This window comes from Taeniopygia guttata, chromosome 2, assembly GCF_048771995.1.
Source record: "Taeniopygia guttata chromosome 2, bTaeGut7.mat, whole genome shotgun sequence".
Taxonomy (NCBI): domain Eukaryota; kingdom Metazoa; phylum Chordata; class Aves; order Passeriformes; family Estrildidae; genus Taeniopygia; species Taeniopygia guttata.
This window is the reverse complement of record NC_133026.1, coordinates 65,600,357-65,617,198: the sequence shown is the minus strand read 5'-3', so window position 1 is coordinate 65,617,198 and position 16,842 is coordinate 65,600,357. Positions and strand designations below refer to the sequence as shown.

The 16,842-nt window shown below is 41.9% G+C and overlaps 1 protein-coding gene across 1 annotated transcript in view; it reads left to right on the top strand.

The window, feature by feature from the left end:
* The window catches only part of NEDD9 (neural precursor cell expressed, developmentally down-regulated 9), a 100,946-nt gene that overhangs the window by 21,191 nt on the left and 62,913 nt on the right, over nucleotides 1–16,842 (top strand). The window contains exon 2 of the mRNA XM_030265485.4: nucleotides 7,211–7,424. Coding sequence (XP_030121345.2) covers nucleotides 7,422–7,424 — 3 coding nt within the window. The 5' untranslated portion in view covers nucleotides 7,211–7,421. The remainder of the gene's footprint in view (nucleotides 1–7,210; nucleotides 7,425–16,842) is intronic.

Genomic DNA, 16,842 nt, shown 5'->3' with positions numbered 1-16,842 from the left:
CAGCCATCAGCCCCTCCCAGGTAACTCTCTCAGCTGACAGATGGAGCAGGATGCTCTATTGTATGGAATATCCCTTTGGCAAGTTGGGGCCAACTATCCTGGTCATGCTCCTTCCTGCCTTCTTGGGCACTTCCTTGCTGGCAAAGCATGGGAAACTAGAAAATCCTCAACTTAGGGTAAGCACTACAGAGTGACAACTAAAACATCAGTGTGCTATCAACATTACTCTCATACTACATCTAAAAATACAGCACTGTACCACCTACAAGGAAGAAAATTGACTTTAACCCAGTCAAAACCAGGACACCTATCAATCTCTTTATTATTGTTCCCTATTGCTAATATGCTGAGAGAGGCCCAAAGCAACAGCTTATACCTAAAAGTTCTCAAAACTGGAAAGTATAGAAGTGTATTACAGATCTTGCCTCCATCATTACAGTTGTAACTGCCCATGCAGAATTTCCCAGCGTTTTCCTACTATTCTGCAACAGATGGGACAAAAGCTGCCAGACACTTCTAAGACTTAGCCCAGCTTGTTTTTTTCCTGAGCACTGAATTAGCACTACTGAAAAACAGGCCTGGCACAGTTTGCTCAGGGAGCTGACAGAGCTCAACCCAGCAGCTACAGAACATGCTGTCAACAGAGTGTCAGCAGTGTTTGCTGTGCCCTACAGAGAAAAGCTGCAACATCCAACTCCTCTGACATGGAAACACAAACAAATTTCATCCACCTCCAGGAGCAAAAGGCTGGAAAAACGAATCTTTGGTTTTGTTTTCTTCTTCTTGCTAACCTCAGGCAAGGCAGTAACCATCCTGCCGCAACTTGTCATGCCAAAGCCAACACCTTGCGTCAGCAGGATATGTGCTGCAGGCCACTGTTTTTTTGTGAATTAATATGGCAAAATAACAGAGGCAGCCACCAAGACCTCTCTTCTCCCTTGCCCAAGTGAAGCTTCCTTAACCGACCCCAGAAGCATCGTGCATGTCACATTTTAGCTGGTACTGCAGGGTCCTGTATCACCCTGCTTGCTTATACCTCTCAGAAAGGCTGAGAAGCTTTAGGCCCCCACTCCCTCAACTGTCCTCTCATAGACAGAATAAAAGCTGGGTGAATAAAAACCAAGCATGGGTTTCACGTGGGTTTAAATATGTATATCCATATATGCACATATACATCAATCCTCCCTGCTACATCTCAGTCCAGCATTACTAGCATAAAAAGCGTTTACAAATTAAACGAACACTATAGTGACAAAGTCGAGTACTCTGAACTCAGACTATACAAACAGCCTCTGTATCTGCATTTCTTAGCTTTAGTCCTCATGCACATGTCTTTTAACACATATCACATATTTGCCCCTAAGTCCCCTACCTCCTTCAGTACCTGTACTTCAAGTGCTAGTCAGGGGCTGTGCTCTAGTATCCTGTCTAGAAGAACCCTACTTTATTTTCTGCAAAAAGTCATAATATGCTGCTGAAGTAGTGAACATAGTATTAAAAGAAAAAACATGGTCTCTTATACCAAAAATGTTTCCATAGCTTCAGATTATATCTCTGACATTTGCACAGTTCCTGCAAAATTCCTATTACCTTATATAACCCCAGGCTTTAAAAATAGTTAATTCATATTCATCTACTTCCAATTAATTACACTGAAATATTTTTGGACTGCTGTGCTAGGACGGTAGGTACATGCAACAACCACCAAAACCAGAGCGCTCTACATAAATTAATCAAGTAGTATAAGAAAAATGTTATGTACAAGTAAAAAGGGTTTGGGATTTTTTCATCCTAATTTCACAGCTCATTTTGACCTTAAACAAATCTGTTTTTCATTTAAGCCAGCCTGTGAGCAAAGTTGGGTCAAAAATCAGTAAATAGTTGTCAGTAAGTATTATAAAAAATTCCAACATTTGGGTTCACTCTTCCTCAAAACCAAACTGTTTAAGAACATAAGTATCTAAATTTTGATATTAAAAGCATGTTTCAAAGGGAAATTTAAAAAAAATATTGTAGATTGCATATTTTTACACCACTATCCCCCCCAAAGAAAAATTGGAAGCAACAGGTTTCAGCTGAAGAGAAGGTTTTAGACATGCCTTTCCTCACCCAATGAGAAGTGGCTCAGATGAGATGCCTGATGGCAGGTGCAGCACATCTAGCACATGCCCTAGATGATAATGAACTAACTTTCTGTGCTCCTCTGCTCCTCCCAAAACATTGCCTCTCATCACTAGGCAGAAAAACCCTGTATGGACATCTACAACAGCAGCAGTACCTGTGAGACAAACATAAAAGTAACTACCTTTGCTCAGGGTTGAAGGGGATATACAATATCTGCCAGATCACGCAGGGAGCCACACAGTGTGAAAAGGAAACAGACTGAGTGTGCTGCATGACAAGGAGAAAAGTTTTACTATTCTATTAACTTAAACTAAAGGTCATATAGATGACCTTGACTTTGGCACGTATCCAATTTTGAATGTACCATTAGTATTATTTAAAAACACAAACTCATATTAATAGGGTGCTCCTAGTATCACTTTCTTAATGTTTTACAATAAATATACTGACACAACAGATTTTCACTTGTGAAAAGGGCTCTGGGAGCAACATTTACATCTCTCTGCTAGAACTAGTGCAATGGCCCATTATTAATCCCTTTGGTCCTCCCAAAAGGTGGGTGAGACAGCTTCCAGCAGGTTTGAAGCCTATTGCTGAAAAAGGAAATGTAGACCTGACGGAGGGTGACCTCTGGGATAATGCTCTTCAACCAGTAACTCTTCAGATTGCCTAACAGACTAAGAGTATTTATGGTCCAAGTGTGGAGATTAAAGCTGCAGCTCAGTACAGCCCTCAGACCTGTCTCATGTAGCCACATCAGGAGTGGCTCCTTTCAGGAACTGGTTACAGGATCTGTGCCTGTGGTTTGACCCCAAAGCCATCAGCCCACCTGGTCTAAGACCTGTAAACACCTCCAGGCAGGGTCTTCCAAGCCAGAAGCATCTAGCAATTTTCACTGCAGGTGATTTGAGAATTAGGATACATTCTCTGTATGTAGAGTGTGTTCTCAGTTCCCATGCATGTTCTGAACAGCAAAACCAAATGCTAATTAATCAAGGCTTATGTCTCAGCCATCTAGTGGGAGGTGTCCCTGCCCTTGGCAGCAGGTTGGAACTAGATGATCTTTAAGGTCACTTCATATCCAAACCCAATTTTGAAGTGAAGTAAGGTCACTTCATACCCAATTTTTTGATTCTATGATCTATCCCTTTATTTAGCCAGCTTCTTCTGGTTCTCTCCATTTCTGCCTACCAACACTTTCCTCTGCATTTCTGCACCTAGAATTCTTCTCACTGGCTCCCCTTTAAACAGAGTATGTTAGATAGCTATTTGCAGCTGCGAGTGACTGCAGCCAGAATCCTGCTGCAGAGAATTGGCAAAGATGAGGCCTTCACGTGATGCCTAAAATGTGGACTCTGTTGCCCAAGCCACCATTACAAGTCACTTCAAGTCCTTACACCAGGGTTCACTCCCTCACTCTTACCAGCTCAACTCACAAGGACTGCCTCTCCAGCCTGTTCCTCAGATTCTTCTCCTAACTAGAATCCAGTAACTTCCTGTAGCACTTCATTCGTACCTGAAAGGGCAACCGTTTGAAATACACTGGTGAAAATAAGATCCTAAGAAAATGTGAATTCATTGTCAAGGAATAAATTATCTGTTTGTGAAGCAAAGGCACAGAGCATTTGTTCATTATGGCAGAAGAGGAGGAGATGAAATCCCTTATGGCAGATCTTATGCCATATAGGTTGTGCCTTATTTTCTTTCCTCGCTGCTATGAGAGGGTACAAAATAAAATCATGGAGTACACAGAGCAACAGTCAGCCCTCTTGGTACAGGGTTGTCCTTCTTTAGAAGAGGAGGGCTTGGGATTTTATGTTTGCATTTGGCAAGGATTTATTTAGTGCTTTTATTTTAAAAAGTATTTTAACTATCTGTCTTTCCATCATCTTTAGTACTATGGTTTACCCTCATAAACCACATGGATCAATAATTTGCTCTGGTACCCTCTGGTTTTTGTGTGCCTCAGACCGCACTACAGAAGGAAAGTATTAATTGAATGTAAGGGTAATGATCCCAAAACACTCATTTGAGAAACCCTTTTTCACCTTTGGAGTGCTATTTTGTCACCTAAGCTATAAAGTCAAGCTCAAGTATCCTGCAGCCTTTGGTTCATGGGATTTAGCATGAGGTCACTGCTGCCTAACATGGTGGCAAGAAATGCAATCTCTTCAAGACACTCTGAAGTAAGCAAGAAAAATGAATGCTCTAGGCATTCCATAAACTGGTTTCATGCCTTACTCTTGGGCAGTGGCAAAATCCCACACTAAAAGATTAAATAACATATCAACAGACTTCAGACTTGATGCGCTAAACAAAAGGCCATTCTGCTTTACTCTGTAGTGTGGATCCTTCAGCCAATGGCTCCCTCCAGTTCCGTGTTCCTTCCCAGGCTCAGCATTCATCAGCAGGTCAGTATCACATCTCAGGAAAGCAAGGACTGCTAGGATCAAACATACTGTCCATCCTGCCATAGTTGAGAGTTATCACTTCATAAATATCTAAAGTAGACTGAACTACATTCTTGATCCACAGACAAAGGAACTGACACTGGCATTCCTGCAATGGCATAACCTTGCCCTATAGCTATGTCTGCAGGATTCCCACCACCTAGACAAATTCCAGCAGTGCCAACACACTTCCCAGGTCACAGGAGAGATGTATATTCAGCAGAAGAAAGAAATCCTGCACAAGCTGATTGGCCACCACTCCCCTGAAGGGACACAGGGCAGGCACGGACTGCCCTTCCTCAAGGTCACACCTTGCAGAAGAAAAGGTGGCCTGGCGGGAATACAAGAGAGGGAAATACGGGTCCTGCCCTCTGCCTCAAGAGGGGCCAAAAGCAGCCTATGAGTCACATACCAAAGGGACTGAAGAGGAGGAAGAGCAAAAGTGATCACTAAAGCTTTTTCAAAACAGGGTCCACAGAGAAATGAACTAAGTAAGGCCAAAAGCAGCAGTCGTGCAGCAAGGCAGAACATGCTGCTTTCATGAGGAGTCCCCCCAGAGCCATCTCCTACCTGGCCAAACTCTTAGGGCAACATATGATCGCAATTGTGAATATATATTGAACTAAATACACTGGGTTTGGGGCATCACCTCTGGTTCCTTCATTCCTCTGGACTTGAGGTATGTGATGTACAGGGAAGTCTTTGATCCTCTTCTTTAAATCTTCTGCATGCTGGATGAAGGGTAAGCAGTTGGGTCCAGCATGTTGAAAACATTTTAGAAGTTGGGAGGACAGAAGGAGTAAATAAGAAAAAAAAAAAAAAACCCACAACTAGCAGCCAGCAGCTACTTGCACACAAAAATGTAATTTCTTTTTATTTCCTGGGAAGTTCTGCTTCTGTGCTTAAGACCCAGACAGACAGGAAAAGCCCTTGCCAGGACATCAGTTTTCCTCATTTGTGGGAACAGAAAAAGGAGGCTGCTGTGCAACCTTTACCTACAGTCTTGCTGTCAGTTGAAGGACCCAACAGCTTATTCAGGGTCTTTGTTATAAATCTACTTTGGTTGGGAGTTGTGGCAGCTGTTAGTGCCATGATGGAAGCATACTTTAAGGCAGCAGTTATTTTGTGCAGTCATGCCTTCTGTAACTTTGGACAAAGCATTAATACTGTCTGGAAGACCTTGGGGCAGGAAGGAAGTCATGCCTCCTGAATTCTCCACATGCTACCAAGTGGATAGTGAAAGCATCTGAAGGGCAGGAGTCACTGTCATAACTCAGAGACCACCCCCCAACCCCCCCCCACCCCCCCCAGCCCCAGCAAGCCAAAAGAAACAGAGGTATTTGTTACCACTTTCCTGATTTGGAAGTACAAACAGTGAAAGTTACCAGGCTCTTAAAAAAAAAAAAAGCAAGTGTGCTCTGTTTCCAAAGTTTCCTCCAGACTGATTCTCCTGGCAAACAGAAAAGATCCCCAAGCCAAGTAACTCTACTCAGTCTCATCCTGCGTGTTGCATGCTCAAAGGATTAAGTTATGGTTTACTGCAGCCATACCCGGAGCTCGCCTAAAACTTCACACCCTTCATGGGTAGCATAAACTCTTTGCATATGCCTTTAACTCACAATTTTCTCACAAGCTTGCTCAGCTATTTCCTGACACCTCCCACGGGTCGTTTGGTGGTTTTTTTCCATGCAGTTCATCTTTGAAACCTGAAGTGTCTCAGAAAATTCACACTGAGTAATTGGTTGTCAGTGGACAGTCACCACTTAATGCTCCGGAGGCAAATTCCATGCAGGATCATAGTTTCAGTGCCCCTTATCAGAGCAAGGGTGGGGCTTCAGCACTGTTATATTTATGCTTGTTACCCAAGGCAACAAGCAGGTTTAAAAAACAAATCAAAATGACCTTTGAAAGTGTTGACAGCACGACTGGTCATTTTAAAGCTAGATGAATGATCTTGAGTGTAGAGATTGACCCTTTATTTTATGTTTGCATAATCCATATGGTGGGTCTGGCTCTAGACAGTGTCCCAACAAGAAGAGCAAGAAAAATATTTTTTAGAAGTCTGAGTTATTCAAACTCATAAAGCATTATAATTTCAAACCAAAATTGTGATTCAGTTGTGCTTTGGTTTACCAGCTCCATTTCTCTCAAAGCTTATTAGTGAAGTCGACAAAGTAACTGATTTTACTCTGGATGAGGTCTGTTTGTCCTTTAGATTCCCCAGCACAGAGCTGCAACATAGCCTGCAGATATGCAGATGAAGGACCTGCTGAAATAAGAATTCCAGAGCTATTGAACAGCTCTGGGTATCAGCCTCCCCCATAAATGTATAGGGAGCAGTAAAGCTGTGCAGCATGCAACAGTTTATACCTGCCAAAATTCCTTAGACCTTAATAGGGATAAAAAAAAGCCATGCCATTAATTAAAAACATATATTGCTGACAGTGGCAAAGTTATTTAATGATATTTTGGAGAGAATCAGAGCTTTTTCCTGAGGAAAGTCTTGTGCATCATCAGGAGAGGCATGCAGGGAAACCCTGTGTGGAACAAAAGTGTTTGAATTGGCAGGACAGTAAGTAAATGGAAAGACATTTTCCTCCTTTGTTCATCTCTATTTCATTGACCTTTTATTTCAGAGGGTGGAAAAAAAGCACTTGGGTCTGTGAAGAAATATTTGGAACAAGGAAATCCTGCAAGTGAAAAGAAGTCCTACAACTGGGAAAGACAAAAAACCAGCCAGAGTAATCACAATACTGGATTTCCTATGGAGATAACCATCATCAATGCACAAAGCTCCTGTGTTCCTTCAATTAACATACTGTAGGTGGAAGCAAAAAACACTGGATAATGGTAAGTTTCACTTTCTACAAAGTCAAAAGCTGTTTTAATAGAAGCTTAAGTGCCTTTCTTTTCAGTTCAGCAAGAAAGAGAGTATTTTCTCAGAGGCTGACTGAACACCCACGTTGTTCAGAAGCCAGGCAGAGCGCTCCCTCTTAAGCTTACTTGCAATTACGTGTGGAGTCAAAGCGAGCAAGAGCTGGTATCCTGGGTAGGGATAATGCTGCAAGTTTTGGTAGTAAATGCACTTTCACTGAACATATTGCCAAGAAAATTTTTCTCTGGCTATGAAGGGGATAGCTTGTCTCTAGTAAATGATGTCTCAGGGGATTGGTACAGCCTATTGGGGCACAGTACATGAGCACAAAGACATGAGCAACTTAGTCCATCTTCCCACTAGAGATGAACTTTTGAAGATCACACAGTCATGTCTTACATTTAAGGGAAAATTCTAGATGTCAACAGGAAAAAATTACTATCTCCTATACACAGTCTAAGACACTGCAGGAGTCATTGTACCTCACTACTCCAAAACCTTCACAAGTTCCCAAATTCATGCTCCCCATTTGCTGGTCCATAGCAGCCAAATTTCCCTGCAGAGGGCAACCCCACAGGGCACAAACAGAAAAGGAGATTAAGAATGCTGCTGACCTGCACATTTAATGAAGTATTTCATCTTTTTGTCAGCCTAAGACACAAACATACAGGCATGTCTATGCATTACCACACACCTACTCTTCAGTAGCTGAAGTCTAGATGACCCTTGAAGCAAGAATCACGTCATGCAGAACAAAGCCCAAACTCCATGCCATAATAAACATTTTATCAGTAATAAGACCATATTGGAGTTGAACTACAATCTTAACTTTGATCCTTAGCTTTCACACCCAAAGAACACTCATAGAACCTAGATTCTTACATGGGTGATAGAAAAGATAAGGAAGCATATTTGTGATGTAATTAAATAAATCATGCTGATCTCCCAGTAATGAACCCATTTCTAATTATCCTGGAGTCATCTTATCTCACATGTGCTACTTGCACACTCATTTAAGGTGCTGCCAGAGTGCCTTGCCAGTAGGACATGGCTGCCAATAGAAATTTCACAGCCCAAATCTGAAGCCAGGCTTGCATACCTGCCCCAGTCTATAGCACTATTAATTCTTGAAAAAACTATCTTAAAAGAAAACCACAGAGCAATTTTGAAAGGGGTCTGGGTGAAAGAAATCAAATAAGAGCTTGGAATTGATGATTCTAAAAGAAATATAAAATACTTTTTTCCACTTATTACTGTTTTAAAAAATGAAATGCTTTCCAACTTTCAACATCAAACAGCCCAAAGGGTTGGGTTTGATAAAGGATAGAAAGATTCTCAAAGTTTTTCTTGAAATCCCCTAAGATCCCAAATACATCTCTTCATATTTTTCAGTGAATCTTTTAACATATGTTCTTTTCCAGAAGCCATACTCGTTTCGGGTTTACTCCTTGCCCCTTACATTTATTCTCCTCACCTTTTACTGTTCCCACTATAAATGAACGTCATGGTTCTTTATACCCCTTTTAAAGAAGATATGTGCATAAATAACCACCAAAAATGTGTCCTGCATAAGTATGTCAGTTATACAATTAAATGTTTTCTTCTTCTCGTGATATGTTTTATTGAGGTATAAATCAGGACTACGAGGCAATTTAGCACAGACAGGAATTTTATGGAGGGGTTGTGCAGATTCCCCTGGGCTCGTCTGGAAAATGAGAAACATACTCATAGATGATACAGCTTGCTGGGTACAAGATCCACAGGAGCTAGAGAGCACTCCGTCTAGACTGAGATTTAACTCTCTCATTTAAATCAAGTGAAATAGGACTGTGCTGGATGCAATTGCATTAAAATCTTGCTGTGGTGGATTAAGGAGCTTTTTGCAAAGCCAAGTCACACTGAAGAAATCGTGTGGGCAGAATGAATTTGTGCCAAATCAGCAGGAGCTGAAAGGTAGCAAGAGTCTCCCTGTGTTTAACAAGGCTTTAGCTGTGCTTACTTTCTACCACTAAGCAGAAACTTTCCCTTCTCTCCTGCTACTAAGACAGGTAGAGAAATGCTTGGGGCAAACTTTGCTTTCTTACATTCATGAGTCTCAGTTGCAGAGCTGCCTTATTTCTCTCTAGGAAGGTGTAAATTGAGGTCAAATGAAGAACTTTGGCTTGCTTGCATCTCGAAGGTGCCTGGAAACACCAAGATTCAAAACCACCTCCCTGTATTTTGGCCAAAAGGCAAAGTCCCATGATGGAAGGGAAGTCTCTGCCTTGCAGTGCTGATTGTCCCATTGCCACTGATGGAGGATGGAGTGATCCTGTTCCTCTCTCAGCTGGGCTATGAGATGTATACAGTCACATTTGTCTCCATGTCCATCCATCCATTCAGACATCTCCAGCCAGGCACGCACCCAAGGATCTGGGGCATTAGCATCCACCTCCCCTGACAAAGACAACTACCCTTGGTTGTTCTCTCCACAGTCAACAGAATCTGGTGTTAGACTTAATAGGCACTGGGGACACCTCACTCTCAGCATCTCAGCTAGGCAGGATAGATTTCAGCCTTCCTGCCCAGAGAAATATAACTTGTACCTAACACTAGCACCTTCCAAAAACAGCCAAATAAGCTCTGCCCACATGCCTTAATGCCTGCAAAATAACAGGGCAAGGGCAACATTTTCCTCTCTGTGCACAACCCAGCCCACACCTGAATTCAGGTGTAAATTATGAATAAATTATATTGTCCTCTTAGCTGCTTATTTGGAAGCAAATGGCAGAAGCAAGACACAACAGTGAGTTACAAGCTGAAACAAGTTGACGGGCTCAGATGACCCCCCAGGCAAGTTATATTTGAATCAGGTACTTCCCTCTTGATATACAGCACCTGAAAACACACAGTATTCATTTCTTATCCTTTTGAGCCTTCCACTGTCCAGCACTGTCAGCTCATTATACATTCTCCAGAGAACAAGACTATGTTCTCCCCACCAGCTCCCAGATTTTGCAAGAATCCCAGCATTCAACTAAATGTTTTAGCAAAAAAATATGTATTTTTTTCTCAGCCCTCGGTGCTTTATCTGCTTCTGCAGTTCAGACCACAAAACCCATCCACCTGGCTTGTTCAGGCAGCAACAACAGGCCCTCCCTGAGGACGTTCTCTCCCAGCATGCCATCATGGATTTTCTCTGCACATTCCCTGGTGTCTTGCTCTACAGTAAACTGAGCTGCTCTGTGACACTTGTTCAGCAGCTCATCCCCAGCCCCTGACCTTCAGCACTTCATCCTTGGCTTCCAGCTGAACATGCACACCCTGGCTAATTGTTAGGGTTTCCAAACAACAGCTAAACACAGGCCTGGCATCAGCAGCAAGCTCTGAATCAGGCTTCAGTAATATTGTCTGACCAGAGGCTAGCACTGGGAGAGGCCCCTTGCCAACGGGGAAGGGAAACTGGGATTAATACTTGTACTAAGAACCACAGAGAAAGAGTGGGAGGGCTAGGAGAACTCCACGTAAAGAGGGTGAGGGTTAACAAGAGAGCACAGTACCTTTCAACCCTCTGTTTTGTTTTGTACTTTAAGGTGCAATAAAACATATTTATACCCAATTCCTCAGTTTACAAGGAAAGCAGGTTGCTTTAAAGGTTTTAAAACTGGCCTCAGCTGAGCAGAGTTCTCTCAGACTGGATTTTGGTGATTACATTTCACTCCATGAATAATACTTCCATTCATTTTTTCCATCTACAACCTCTACATCTAGATGACAGAGATGGTTTGTTTTCATCTCCATTAAAACACAGAAAGATAAAGGCCTGAAGTAGCAACTACCTAAAATACAGGCAATTACAGAGATGTGGTGCATAGAGCTTTAGGTCATTAAAAATCACCACGGAGAAATTTGGGTATATTGCTGAGTGAGGTAGCAAGAAAAACTGAATACTGTACAATGGATTTTGAGGAAAAGTACCAATTGCTTTGATTATATATCTATAAGGGGAAAAAAGGAGATTCAGACTAAATTAGCAGAGGAGGCAGAAAATATATAAGCATGTAATATAGATAGAGAGTTTTGTATGCTTTCCATTTGTTTCCCATCTGCTGTGCGAGTAGTTAGTTCATCAACCTACACTGGCCACAGTTTATCTAAAGGAAGCCTGGCGTTGGGAGCAGCTCCTGCATTTACTATTCTTTAATGCAGCAGTGAGACCTCAGGGACAACTCATAAGCAGAAAGTCCATCCCCTGATAATCCTCATACAAAAGAGACATGCTGGCAGACAAAGCATAGTATGGAAAAAAGCCTGAGCCTGCTCTGTGTTACTCCTGTGGCCAAACCAGTAAGTCCTAGGCTGCAGCCAGGTACAAGTTTAAAGCCAGCTTAGTCCTCCTTCCTTTCCCAAGTGTGCCAAAGTGCAAGCGAGGCATATCTCATGCTCCAGCCAACTGGAGAGTAACGAGAACCAGAGATACAGAGACTTAGCTGAAATTTAGATTATGGATTAATGCATAACCAACTGGAGAAAGTATCCCTGAGTCAACAAGGATGAGTGCAGAAAGAAGAGCACAGGGGACTAGATGAAAAGATTATCAGCTGTTGAGCAACCTGGTACTTAAGAGCCAGGCTCTTCCAGTGTACAGTTTTTTAATATTACCTTGGCCAGTTAAAGACAGTTAAATACTTGTTATGTTTCACTGTTGTGTGGGACTACCATAGTGTGTATCTGGATCACCAGGATTCACCTAAGAAGCAGCAGAAGTAAACATGCATGGTACCAATATAAAGCCTTTCTTTGAATGGCCATTTTATATAAACCCCTATCACATGGTCACCATTGCTATTCCACTGGAGAGGGGGGATCCAGAGCAGCTAACTAAATAGAGATAGCTATAAAAGGGCTGGAATAAGTCAGTGCAAACATTAAATGCTTGGAACCGGTTCTTTGATGCTCAGAAGCAGTCAGACAACAGGGAGAAGTCAGAGAGAACTCCCTTTTGATCTGGCTGAAGCCATTTGTTCAGAAGAGCACAAAGAAAACCAAAACAAAACAAAGCCCTTACCTTTCACAGTTTCTCTAATGTCACCAAAGCCAGAAATACTCAGATTTTGCAAGAAAGACAGATCTACAACACACCCAGCAATGCAAACAGCTCAGTGGAGTGTGGCAAGGCAAGACACCCAGAGGGCCACCCTGAGAGCCGCCCACACATGAGCTGGCACATGCAGGGACACAGGACCGTCACCACCCCTGCAGGCTGGGCTCAGACCCAGGGCAAACATTTGCCTTTCACAACAAAAACAAATGAAAGGCTTTGGGTTGCCCCAAATGAACATAAATATTTTTCTCTAGGAATTATTTTTTCTTTTTTTTTTTTTTTTTTTTTTTTTTTTGTGTGTGTGTATGTTTTTTTCACTTTAACAAAGAGCAGGGTAGAAGTGAAGGGGCTCTCTGAAAACACTTCAAAGATTTATTTACTTTAGTAGTAAGGCAAGGGGATCTTGCATCTACTTAAGTTCCATGAATACATAAATTTCTTATTAGCAGTATTATAATGCCATTAAAGAACAAATTCACTCATCTGCCTACAAATTATTCTGCCTTTGCTCACAATGCCTGTTCATTTAATTTTTAAGAAGTCTTATATAACTTTAGTCTTTTTCACCCTTCTCTCAATCATGACATTTCTGTATGCTCATGATTATTTATTTGGCATGGCATTTTGATGTCGGAACAGCCAAGCCTTGTGTGCATACATAGCACAGAACTTCCACTTCAAGAGAACTTGGATTCTGTAACTTATAGATGGCACAAAAAAACTAACTAAAGGATTGAAAGTTGAGAGGTGTTATCTGTGCATGGCTTTTGGCAAGACAAAGTAATATAATCAGCTTTAGACAAATTTTGACCTTGGCCCTGAACCCAATATTATACCTTGAACCTTGCTCTGCTATTGAACCAGAAATAACATCTTGACTCTGTGCAGCTGGCCTGCCCTAGGGGACTGCCATACCACCAGCAGTGGCACCCCAAGCCTGCTCATGTGGGCAGGGGAAACAAAAAGGTGGCTTGTCTCAGGCTCTCTGCATGAGAGCTTAGAGATAGACACAGCTCCGTAACTTCCTCCCAGCGACACAGAGCTTCTCCTAGACCCTGGGTAACTTCTTTCACAGTTCAGCCCAAAGCCATTTCCAAGTAGCAGAAGGACTTAGTGACTTCACTGGATTGCAGAGCTCACCTTGCTGTTAAAATCACACTTACCCAGGCCAAGCAGCAGAGATGCTTCCCTCCATCTCGCAAAAGATGATGGCAGCAACACAAGCCATGCCTGTTGCCTGCCTCCCCATAGCTATGCAAACCCTAACAGCTACAGACACCTGGAAAAGGAACTGCTGGCTGCTTCCCTCCCTGCTAATGAAGCATTTGAGCTTCAGCCATTGTTTATTCAAGAACCTAATAAGAGATGACTGTGGCTATTTTCCACTTAACATCATTAGTTAAACAGAAATTGATTGCAGATGGAGAACAGCCATTGTGTTTTAGTACCAATGATTTGTTTCCTGGGATTTAAGAACAGATCTAGTTTGTCAGATTTATTCCCTTAGGCTGCAGACACTGCAAGGTGTGGCCACACTCCATGTTTACAAGCCATTACCAGAGCTGCTTTGGGCTTTTTTCAGCTCCAGGCATGTCAGTAAGTCTTAAAGTCTCTGTGTGTCGGAAGCTGAGTAGAGCTTGGTTTGTTTGTTATCAGTCAAAGATTGCTGACATGCTCTAACTATCCCATAATAGAAAAGCTATCCACTACAGGCAATCATTACTTGCTTTCAACAGAAGACCTCAGCAGCCTTGAACAGAAATGGGCTAAAAAGGAACCTGAATGGCTTTTCTATATCTTTAGTCATTCAAGTGAAACACAAAAGATATCTCCAACCTACCCAGTGTAGTTTGGCTGGGTCTTGCCACTCCCCGTATGCTGTACTAGATCAGATTTGTGGAACTACATCTGCAATAACTAGGATGCAAGCTTGAACATTGTCAGGCCCATCTTTCTGCATTAACACTGAATGCATACGAGATCCCACTCAAAGTCTTCAGCTGGTGCATATTAAAAATGAGACCAAGCTAAATAAAACAAGCAGTGGGTGTTCTATCAAGCAAATAGCTTCAGAAATCTTTACTGGCTCCCAGGACGTAGTGGAAAACAGTGCAAAATACCACTGTTGAAAATCTCTGGAGCCTCTCTCAGATTTTTTTGCCTCAGATTTCCCCCTTCTGGGACTTTTCCCCTTTGATACTCAAAGGACAGGCGCCCCAGGTTCCCATTCTGTAAGGTACCCTCCATTTACAGGGATGTCAAATGACAGCAAATGATGCTGCAAATGATACACTGGTAAGGTCTTGTAGGACCTGATTCTCAGCATTTAGCTATGCAGTATCTCTAGAGCAATTGTAAGATGTTACTAGCAGATGCCTTTCACTGTGTGCCCTCACTATCTGAGGAGCTTCCCTACCGAGCCTGGCAGCTGAACCACCATATTTGAAATGACTGACTGTCCTTTTGATCCATGTGCTGGTTTTGGTGTAAAACCAGCTGTCTTGCTGAGGTACAAATAACCTAGCAGTGTCCCCATAGGAGATGCTTGTCCCTAACTTCCATTGGTTACATGTCAGTTCATGCCTTGGGTCTGAAAATTTATAGCCCTTCCACTGGCTTCTAACCCATACCGACCATAAAGCCATCAAATACCTGCTGGCACCCAGGTTATCAACTGGGACAGATAAACTCAAACAAAGAGATTGATAGATTGTCCTTCCAGGCTTCCCATGACCACAGAACCCCAAAAAAAGAAATGGTCCACCCTGAACCACCATCCTCATTTTACATGACCATCAATGAAGACATATGTTCATGAAGCCCAGAGATTGCAAAATTTTACTTGTATAATTTTTTACCTTCCCACCTCCAAACAGAAAGTTTCAGGGAAAATGTTTTCAGGGAGTTACTGAGATCAGTTGCAAAATTCTTTCCACAATGCCATATACAGCAGCTGATGTAGAAAACACACTGCATAAATTGTAACATTTTAAATACAAAACTCAATATTCTGCTGACCCTCCCTAATGTTATGTTAGATTTCAGACTAACATCTGACTGACAGCCCAAACTTGGATCAAATTTGCAGCGGTTACAAATTATGCAGGGCATGATTTCTAGCAAATCTACTTGGCTAAGTGCCCCAGAGTTTTCTTTCACATGACTATTTCTTATCCAGTACAGTGGTGAATATCAAGTGCAACGATGGGAATTTTTTTCACATATGACAAATTCTGCATTATTTCTCAATACTAAGCACCATAAATAAATTCTTATTTCTGAAGACTTAAAAGTCCATCTGATGTCAAAATTTACACAGTTTGGTATCACTAATGGGTGCGTTAGCACTGCCTCCTGTGTGACCATGTACAGTGTTATGACATTTGTTAGCTTGTTCAATGGCACTACAATCTACTTGCAAATTCAGATTTCATTAGAAAGTTTTTGTTCTTAAGCAGCAGGACTGCTGGCAGCACTGTGTATGTTGCGTGCAACTGCATGTAGTGTTTTGTGCAATATCATCTGCAACATTTTATTTTAGATCATCCCTCCTGTTCCTCCCCAAAATGGGACTAGATTCTTTAAGGATGGGAATAGATTTTACAGAGGATGATTGAGAGCTAAAACTTCATGGGGCCTCAAGATCATACTCCATCTGTAGAGAAAGAATAAAGAATCTGCTGCAATTACAGTAAGATTAATGTAGTAATCATCTGCTGGCATGGCACACCCTGGGAAAGAGGCTAATTAAAAAGGATTTGTGGAAAGTCACATAGGATTACTCTACTAAAAGCACTGGCAAGATATTTGGGTTATCACTGATTTTTAAAAGTTCTAATTAAGGTTCTAGAAAACAGTTTTACCAAGAAATTGAGACCTCCAACTTCATCTACACTGGAAATACTCTTCCTATTAGTTCTTTTTTTACAGCTTTAGGAAACTTGGAAAAGTAAAGAGTAGCATTCTGTTATCTCAATACTCGAAATCCTCTTCACATAAACTGCTGGGGTAATGACTTTTATTTACATCAGTGACATGGTCTGAAGAGAGAAGATAGTAAAGTTCTGCTGATTTTATCAGCTGAACCATGTGATGCACAGGACATGGTTCCCAGCAAATTAAACTAGCAATCAAATTAAGGAGCTGAAATGCCAACTCTGCTCTTCTGACCAGGTATACATTTTGCCCAAATCACATTGTGTTGAGTTTTTAAAAAGAAAACTAAAAATGAGTTAGAGGGCACCTCCTTTTCCATCTCTTGTCCATTGAGGACACTGCTGTGCACCTCAGGAACAGCTGTTCATACACCT